General features: G+C 34.6%; 1 protein-coding gene across 12 annotated transcripts; it reads right to left on the reverse strand.

Moving 5' to 3' along the window:
- Nucleotides 1-20: 20 nt before the first annotated feature.
- On the reverse strand, nt 21-9572 carry LOC112734246 (uncharacterized). 12 transcript variants are annotated; one of them, XM_072228333.1, is made up of 19 exons: nt 9233-9572; nt 8691-8732; nt 8474-8575; nt 7443-7490; nt 7199-7291; nt 6648-6759; nt 5940-5985; nt 5251-5322; nt 5055-5117; nt 4795-4949; nt 4603-4667; nt 3713-3863; nt 3491-3596; nt 2152-2287; nt 1567-1631; nt 1292-1456; nt 995-1067; nt 848-908; nt 21-348 (listed from the first exon to the last, which is right to left on the reverse strand). In XM_072228333.1, exons 1-18 carry the CDS (start codon nt 9234-9236, stop codon nt 871-873), a joined length of 1536 nt encoding a protein of 511 aa, XP_072084434.1. In that variant the 5' UTR covers nt 9237-9572; the 3' UTR covers nt 21-348; nt 848-870. The 12 variants fall into 12 exon arrangements, 8 of the variants coding, with proteins under 8 accessions (XP_072084434.1, XP_029147624.1, XP_025639277.1 ...); XM_029291791.2 differs by having other exon boundaries at nt 21-549; XM_025783492.3 differs by having other exon boundaries at nt 8474-8578.
- Between the last annotated feature and the right edge of the window lie 338 nt (nt 9573-9910).

A 9910-nucleotide genomic window follows, 5' to 3' on the forward strand; every position in this document is an offset into this window, starting at 1 on the left:
TTTCACAAGAGAATACACCATAGAGTAAAATCACATAACATAAAAATAAATATACTGGTCAACTGTGGATTGGAGATTTGTTTAATTGTGTCAAAATATGAGAATCATATGATTCTGCTGCTACGAACTAAGGTGGATTGATCCAAAACCACCGGAAAGATACTGAACCAGCCAAGCAAGGCCTTTCTAGGCATCATACAACTTACAAGTACATGGTAGCAGCGTGTCTATAAATATCTGCCTCTGGTGGAAGGAAAAGTAACTATTTTAAATAAATATATTTGTAACTCGATGATGTCGACAAAGCCTCAACGCTGCAAATCTACTTATCTGTGCAAGAATCCCATCCTGTTCACATAAACCGCTCTTAGAACACAAGTATCTCAGCAGGTTTTCTAAGAAGTAACAGACTATAAGCAAATGACAACTGAATCTTTTCTGCAGTCCACATGCAAGTGAGTGACCCAGTTGCAAAATTGATTTGTTGGTCTCGTGAAAACATTCTTTAGCACATAAACACACCGTAGAACTCCAAGATGATCTGTAGTTCTGTACACATTTGACATTGAAACATAGTGCCACAAATTTAATCATTTTCTCTCTGTCAATAATCATACACATCTTGGATTGCATAATGCCAAATATTTTATATTTCAGTTCTGAAAACCAGTTTCCCAGTCAAATTTCCACAGAGGACTATTTTTGTAAAGAATGAACAGTGTGTAAAGGTCCTATCCATTCCAGCTAAGCTAAACTAAATGCAAAAGTTCATGAAAATCAAGTCACATATATGCAAGTCCTGCAATCATCAAAAGCAAGAAGCAATTACGAATTGATTATTCTTTACCTCTAGACAAAATTGTTAGAAATTCACACACCAGTGACTTTTCCCACCGCGACAGTTTTTCCTGCAGCACAGCATAAACCATAAGGCTTCTGCATATAGTATCATCACACTTCCAAGAAGAAACAAACATCATTACTTAATTCTTACCTTCACTGCGAAGAGTGAATCTCCCTAGTTGCGGAAAATCAGAAAACTTCTCAACACATATCGTGTTAGTAACCTGTAAGAACATTTTCCAAAAAATGAAACTGAAATGCATTAATATTTGGAAAAAAAAAATATTCAAACAAGCATCAGCAATTGGTTTCCTCTTGGATTTGAGACACAGGAATTCTATGAAACCATGCTGAAGTATAACCTTTCATATCTCTGGAAGCCTAACATAGAAGGACAACATAAAATCAAAAGAAATTACTTCCAAATACTTAAAACAACAAAATGCACCTGAACACGGCACACAACAACAGCACCATTCTTCACAAATAGCACTTTCTTTTTCATTGGTTTCTTTGTCTTTGGATCTATTTGCTGTAACAGCTCAACAATTTCACATTCTTCAACAACAGAGTGTATATGCAATACAGCCTTGTACCCAGCAGTAAAAATAGCCTACAGATTTTAGATAGATTTTAATGTCCCTGACTAATTAATATGAAGGGATAAATAAAAGAATTTAAAACAATCTAACGAGCAAATGCAGAGGGAAAGACCGTACATACATTGTCCAGCAATTCAAGGATTTGCAGCTGAGCAACAAACTCAATAACAGTTGGTACTGGATTTGCTGCAACAGGAACAGAAACGCAAAACAACATAAGAACATCATACAGGAAATGTGTAACCAACTAGCCACATGAAGACACTACAACATTAATTGGGGGGGAAAAAATGGACCCCACATTAATTGTCTAGAAATGGCACACACGCAGTTGGGAAAGGTTGTTCTATCACCATTCTTCAACCATTATCGTAAATTCACATAATTTCTAAAACCCAGCACAACTAAAGAATATTTCATGAATCAGTATTCTATGGTTCACATGATTCTAACTGAAAAAGCAAAGCAATAGTATATTAATTGTGACATCAATTGTCTTACTCTAACCTATGAAATAAGGGATCAGTCAAGTCACAAAAAACTTGTTTTCCACATTGATCTAAAACAGTTTATGTAGCTATAGTTTTTTAACTCCGCCTTTTCTTCAAGTAAAATTCTCCCTCTAGATAATAAGAACAGCACAACTTTCGAAGTCCAGCAAAATCCTTCAGCAAATTTTGGTGTCGGGCAATGGAGGAAACCTTACCAACACTAGACAGGACAAACCCAGATAATATATCCTCCTCTTCAACACCCGATAACCTAATCCGTAAATTTTCACCGGGTCCTGCACGCCTAACCCGATTTTCATCAATGAATACAGCAACAACTTTAACTTGATCCTGCAAATTATTGCACCAATATCACATTTTGCTTTCGGCAAAAAACTAAAATATATATATATATATATATATATTAAAATAAAGAGATTAAACAAAAAACGACAGAAAGATAAAGCTCACAACACCTTAAGGTAGGGTTTGTTCTAGTGAACATGTCCATCAAGACATAGACACAGTGCTATGTGTATGGTGTTTGTTTGGTGAGACACAAAATTATGAAAGACACAGCTAACACACAACTCTACCCATAAATGACATGTATTTCGTGTCTTCAAAAACGATGAGGAAAAAAAAAAAAAAAAAGACACTGAACTTTTGTATAATCTTCTCCCTCGGTCTTTTGATAATCCCAACCATACTCCTTTCATTTTCTACCTAATGTCCTCTCCAGTCTTTTTTCATCTTCAGGCTTCGAGGACCGCCACCTTCCAATCTCTGGCTGTTCGTCTTCTCCAAGGTTTGTACAACTTTTCTTCTCGTTCCTCTTCAAGATCTTGGCAACGAATGGGAACAACTACTGATTTAGCGCCAAGGAACGACCACAGATCTATGGTTCTGCCTCTCCTCCCCCTCTCTGCGTCTTCATTGTCTCTTCCTTCCTTCAATCTGTCTCGTTTGCATCTCATCCTTCCTTTCCCCTCCAATGTCGTCTCCATTACTTGATTCACTTTTACATCTGTTTGAATTTTTTATTTTTATTTTTTATTATAAAATTGAATCTTTGTATTTTTTTCATTTCAGATGAGATTGAATTTGATTTGGATTTGTGTAAAAATAAAAATTGATGATTCTGGAGTGAAATAGAAATTGATGCATGGAGATTGGAGAGTGTGACAGTAAACCATGATTTCTTGTTTCCTTTGCCTTCCTACTATTTTTCATTTGGGATGAGATTGAACTTTTTTTTTGTCAATTTTACATATTAAATTTAGTTTGGATTTGGGTTTTGTTGCTTTTATATTTGGTTTGAAGATGTTGGTGATTTTTGATAATTCTAAAAGAAAACTGAGAAATGTAAAAATAGTGGTGGTGTTGAAATAATGAGGATAAAATTGACATTTTACTATAATTATAAATCGTGTGTTCTGTTCTGTCTAACTTACCAAACAAAATATAAAATGTCAATGTACTCTTGTGTATTTATGTCTATGTCTCTATTAAATTGAGACAGCAACCAAACACAGCATAGTATATTTAAATCACCTTATTAGGCATGACCAACAAGGAATCTCCCTCTCGGACACTGCCAAATTCCACTTTCCCCATAACGACAGTTCCCATGTCTTTGAATTTATCAAGTATAGGCATCCTACACAAGTCAAAAGTAAAATTTTTACTAAAGCTGAAAATTTAAAATAAAATTAGGAACCTACAAAGGGATTTAGAAGGGGGAATAGATAAAAAATGTTCTCAGAAACATATTACCTGAAAGGACCATTGGGATCTCGTAGAGGAACTTCAACAGCATCAAGCGCTTCAAATAAGCAAGGGCCATCCCACCATGAGCAAATGCTTTTATCCACTCTTGTTTGCAAGTTGGTGCCAATCAGCCCAGATATTGGCAAAAACATGACATCTGGAAAGATGATATAATAGTTACTAAATAACTTCAAAAATACCATGATTGATCAGGAATGAAAATACATTCAAGCACCTAAGAACATGCCGAATTATACAATCCATATCCAGGAATGAAAAAACATTCTATGAACTACACAACCTTAAGAACATGCCCAAGATTCCAAACCTATAAAGCACTTTGCCAAAGAAACTACCAGCATTTCAGCCTCCTTAGTGTCCCAAACTTCATCAGCATTGAACAAGACAAATAACATTCACCACTCAAATTGAGAATAAGAAATTTTCAAGAAATGCGACAAACGTGTTGATAAGACATTTAGAGGCTCCAGTTAGGAGTGAATTAAATGAAGATAATGTGGTAGGAGACAAATTATAGGGGAAATCATAAAAAGATTTCAAATATTCAAATTAAAAAATGGTATAAACATGGATATGACCCATAATATTCATTTGATCTATGTAATAAAAAACCAACCCACTATGTGGGACTAGGCTTACTTTACTGCTAGTGCTGGTTAGTGTTTCTCTTGCCCTTTTTTTGGTTGAAATATGATAACCGGAATGTCACTCGCATCATGCTTCAAAATTAATAATGTTCTCTATGTTGAAGCAAAATAGTCCACTCACATGGCCACTCTGGCCCACACAAATACATCCACAACCCAAAAACTAAAAACATATTAATTAATTAGAATGACAAGCAAATATTCCTCAGACAAATCAAAGGCAAATACCTTTCTTCACATTGTACCCTGATTGTCTCAAAAATGGAATCATCTTTGACTCAATCTCATCATACCTAGAAGCACACCAGCAACAAGGAATCCCATTAATATCAGATAGAAAGGTGAATCAAGGTATAAAGCACGCACGAGAGAGAGAGAGAGAGAGAGAGAGAGAGAGAGAGAGAGAGAGAGAGAGAGAACCTTTCTTTTGCCCAATTCACAGTTGGATCATCCATTTTATTTACAACAACAAGCAGCTTAGTCACACCCAATGTTTTTGCAAGCTGGACATGTTCACGAGTTTGTCCACCTCTCTCGTATCCAGTTTCAAATTCTCCCTTTCGAGCAGAAATTACCTGATTATTGAGAGTGTCACAGAAAGGCACATATAAATATATACCCGTCAAGTAGCATCTGATAGAAGATCAAGAAACAAAGTGTGGCATTATAGATCAACTAACCAACACTCCAACATCGGCTTGAGATGCACCACTAATCATGTTAGGAACATAGCTTTTGTGACCCTGCAATAACAATGGAACTTAAGATATATCTTCCAACAAAACCAGTTTTTTTTTAAATGACCATATAATTATAAAGATATAAGAACATGGAAAATAGATCTGAGGATAATTTTCCAGCAATATAGATACTCACAGGTGCATCCAAAATAGTAAACCGTGTTGACTCTGTCTCAAAATGAGCTCTTCCAACTTCAACTGTTTTTCCCTGCAATTATTACAAATTTACAACTTTACCCTTATTATGAGTTCTAAGTAGGGGTGTCCGCGGATCGGATCGGATCGGATATGGCCGAAAATTCGATCCGATCCGCACAATTTTCATCGGATCGGATCGGATATCGGATATATCCGCATAATTAAACCTTCTCTTTTTAATCATATTTCTATGTAAAAGAATTCGATAAAAATATTTTTTTTATACTTTTAAACTTATTTATTCCTAAAATATTTTTAATCAAACTCTCTCTAAATAACAAAAATAAAATAATACAATATATGAATAATAATTACTAACTAAAACATACAAACAAGTAAATATAATACCAAACATATATATATATATATATATATATAATTATTATAGTGCGGATCGGATACGCGGATGTAGAGCAGATATCCGCGATCCGATCCGCAAAGGGTGCGGATCGGATCGGATCGGATCGGATCAATTTGCGGATAGGATCGTATCCGCAATTTTCGGATCGGATGCGGATATTTACTGCGGATCTGCAGATACGATCCGATCCATGGACACCCCTAGTTCTAAGCTAACCAAAAAAAATGAAAGGGGAAAAAACAAATAAATTATAAAATTATCCATACCTTCACTCTCTCCTCCTCATTTGTGTCCATTATATAAGCCATATACCTACCAAACAAGTTCCAAATTATTAACCTCGATGTAGATTAAAGACATGAGCACCCAAAAATCCCTTACAATTATATAGCTAGTGTCCATGATTCAACTAAAGACATATAGTTAGAAACACTAAAAACAAAATAATTGGGAAGGTTCACATGCTGAATTTCGAAAAGTAAAAGAATTTCTCATGTAACTGACAACTAACAAGTGTATAACAAAAAACAGACTTGAGAAAATACATAAATCAGCATGCCACATTTGTCATTGAAAGATAGAGATAAAGAGGCAGAGCGAGAGGTTTCAATAATATTTACAGTTTTGCAGTTCCAAAGAGATAAAGCATTCAAAAGGGAAAATAAAATAATCACACTAACAGTGTAAATCTCAAACAGCACATTACACAACAGTGTGACACAATTATAAGAATATAAGTAAAAGGATCCCATAGCTATTCACAAGTCCAAGTTAAAAATCCAAATGGACATAATTGGTGGAGCTGAAGTGCATGTTCTATTCCCATGACTTTGCACATACTACAGGACTGCATACCTATTTATGAACTTGTTTGATACTTATTTGCACCTATATTATGTTGTCGTGTTAAAGCAGTAGAGCAACAAGGGCACACAGGTCACCTTCAATTAACAAAACAAAGTAAATGGGCTAACCAGCTTTCTCGACTTTTATCTTTAGCTTCTTTCTCATATTTCTGTATAGTCCTTTCATCAACCTGACCACTGAGGAAAAGTATCTGGCCTCCGGTTGTTGACTTACCAGCATCTGGAAGAAGAAATACAAGAACAAATTACAGCTAGAACAGCAGTAATTTTACAACAACAATAATAATAGTAGTAAAAAAAATTCATTTAAATATTCTGTATAAACATGGAATGCTGATGTAAAAAGGCCATCTTTAACCCCATAATAATACAAAAGCCAATGAACCCTGTGTTCATCCTGAATAATGAATAAGGCCACCCGAGTCCCATGGGCATTCTTCTAGACTTTATAAGCCAGTGAAAAAGAAGCAGTGAGCATAATTTCTTCATTAATCCATTAGTAGGATGAACATCTATACTTCAATGATCTTTAAAAACTACAAGCAGTTGAACAGTCATCTAATCTAATGCAGATGAACAACAATTGAACAAGGCAGGCTCAAAGTAAACCCAGTAACTTATATATTGATAAAGGAACAGTGAGGAACTCATCAGCTTACCAACATGGCCAATGAATACAACATTCAAGTGCCTTTTTTGGTTGTCAAGCTCATCTTGTTGATCTTGTACAGGAGGAATTTCTCTATTTCTCACTACAAATCAAAGCCATAGAAAAGGATGTTTATATCTTCATTGGCAATGAGATGGATATTTATATCTTCATTGGCAATGAGCAGTCTTACTTCAAAAGATCAATATAAAACATAATCACATACTTGAAAAGTAAATTCATTTCCCAATTACCTGTTGGCTCAGCCTGGCTAGGCTGTGCCTGAACCTCCTGCTTTGGATCTGAAACCAAAGGAATAAAGGGGGCAAGGTACAACAAAAGTAAAATTCCTCATATAATGCTCTTCATCATTAATTTATACTATCAAATATAACACAAATGTGGTGACATAGCAGCAACCACAATAAAACAACCAAAAAGAAACATAGGTAATGTATCGTTCAATGTCCTAAGAAACGAGTACAACATTATATCAAGAAGATACAAAATTATTCATTATTATTGAATGACAAGTGATGGCGTGCAAGTAATTAAAGTTAAAGGGAGGACAAGTGAAATTGGATGCAATCTGTTTTTACATTCTACAAACATATACTTCTCAACAACAATAATACGCAAGCAGGCTCCTCTGGTTCTAACAGAACAAATAAGCACAACACGTCTAGTTAACAAAACCTAACTGTGGACAATCTGTGCACTCCATTTGCATTTTCTATCATAATTCACTCAAGACCAAATGAGCATTTATAACCTACAAAATACTAAGTAGTAACATCAGATTCTAAACAAAAAGACTCGCATAAGGGGAACAAAAAGTAAAACTCGTGTTCTCACATTTTTATATTATCTTTTAGGGCATTGTTATAGCTGTTGATGATAGCTTTCTGACTAAAACAATTTTTCTGAACAAATAAAGTTGACAATCGACTGTATTGACTGGGAACCAAAAGGTGCTATTATATGGAGCATTAATACATGCACGTTAGGAAAAGATCTCAAAAAAAAAACGTGTTAACTGGTATGATAGTTGAAAGTATAGTGTGCAAATGAAAGCCAAACAGAAAAAGAACAAAAAAATAAAAAAGGAAACAAAAATGCAAAACTAAAACTAAAACTAAGAAAGGACAGCAAAGCAACGAAGCTTTAAGTTCAATGATGATAGAGTTTTGACATTAACGAGATTTATTTCCTCCAAAAAGATAAAACAAAAAAGAAGGCACAGGGAAACACCGAATCAACCATTTCCTTACTAGTTACTACCAACCTTCATCCATCTCATTAGATTTCTCAATTTCTTCAATCTTTTCAGATTTATCAACTTCTTCTGGCTTTACATCATCTGGAATTACCACCCCATTATTGTCTTCTGCTATAACACAGTCAAGAATGGATAGAAAGATCAAAAAAATAAAAAGAAGTAGAAAAAGACCCAAAAAAAAAAAAAAAAAAAAAACACAGAAATCAACAGGCCTTTGGGTTACCTGCTGAGTCAAGCTGCAAAGAACGGATGTCTTCCTCGATATCTACGATTGAAACAGAACAGACACAAATTTCCTAAGTTTCTTAAAACCCCAGAGTAGAGTTTTTTATGCGATGCAGGAAAAGCAATAATCCTTCGAAAACTAAACTCTCTTTTTTTTTAATGGAATTAAAATAATATAAATTATAACCTAAGCGACTATCTATCCAAATAAAGATCGCCGCCATAACATGCAACTCAGCTTACATAAATTCAACTATTGCCACAACCAGTCTATAAAACTAGCTGCGAAACAAAGGAACACAACGCTGAAAACATGATATCTGTGCGAAGCAGACAAGTTAAGATGATAGCAGGCAGAATAGGAACTTGCAAATTGGAACATCGCAAGCAAAAGCAGTCGAAGTAAAGGCATATCGATTCCTTGGCGATCGTTTGAATTAACGATAATAGCTACCGGAAGCTGAGAGCATGCAGATCTAAAACAGATTAAGAAGAACGGTGCGCGGTTAATCGGAAAGAAGGGAAGGGATTGGTACTTACCCATAGTGAAAAGAGCAGAGTAAGATTCTGCAGCGGAACGAGGTTTCGGAGAGCACACGGAACAACGAAGCAAAATGCGTGGGAGGCTTGTGTTACTGGAAGTCTCTTCTATTCTATTTCCCCTCTTGTGTGACTTGTTACTTGCTTAGTGGGGGAATCTACTCTAACTCTTTTTCTTTTCTTTTCTTTTCTTTTCTTTTCTTATAATAATTCTATTGTAATCTCTTTCTTTTCACATTTTTTTTTTTTAAATGTTAACATGGCTATGGCGTTTTCAAATAGAAGCACAAATTAGTCACCAAAAAAAAAATAGAAGCATAAATTTAAGATGAACATAACTACACATATATCCACAATGTGATGTGTTTGTTTCCATATTTCGTATTCTTCAATGGATTATCTCACTTTTTATTTTTTATTTTTATTTTTGTACTATTACTCTTTGAGAGTTTCTATTTTTGACAAATTCAAAAATTTTATCCCTCCAAAAATTGCCAAAGAAGAAAAAGAATCAAACTTAGAAGTCTATTTTCCAAAAAAATGTTGATGCATAAGAACATTGAGGAACAAATATTAAAAAAAAAAACAATAAAATGAAGAAGATAAGATTTAAGTCTCTCACTACTATAAGTTATTTTTTAGTTGGTACGACCATGAAAAATATTGTAAATTTTGTTT

The sequence above is a fragment of the Arachis hypogaea genome, chromosome 3, assembly GCF_003086295.3.
Source record: "Arachis hypogaea cultivar Tifrunner chromosome 3, arahy.Tifrunner.gnm2.J5K5, whole genome shotgun sequence".
Lineage (NCBI taxonomy): Eukaryota > Viridiplantae > Streptophyta > Magnoliopsida > Fabales > Fabaceae > Arachis > Arachis hypogaea.

Bases quoted from the DNA above. Each gene is read 5' to 3' on its own strand.
- LOC112734246 (XM_025783492.3), bottom strand. The intron at 4,668-4,794 runs GTTCTCTCTCTC...GTGTGCTTCTAG, and splicing joins GTGAATTGGGCAAAAGAAAG to GTATGATGAGATTGAGTCAA. The intron at 3,864-4,602 runs GTATTTGCCTTT...TCATCTTTCCAG, and splicing joins AGGGTACAATGTGAAGAAAG to ATGTCATGTTTTTGCCAATA.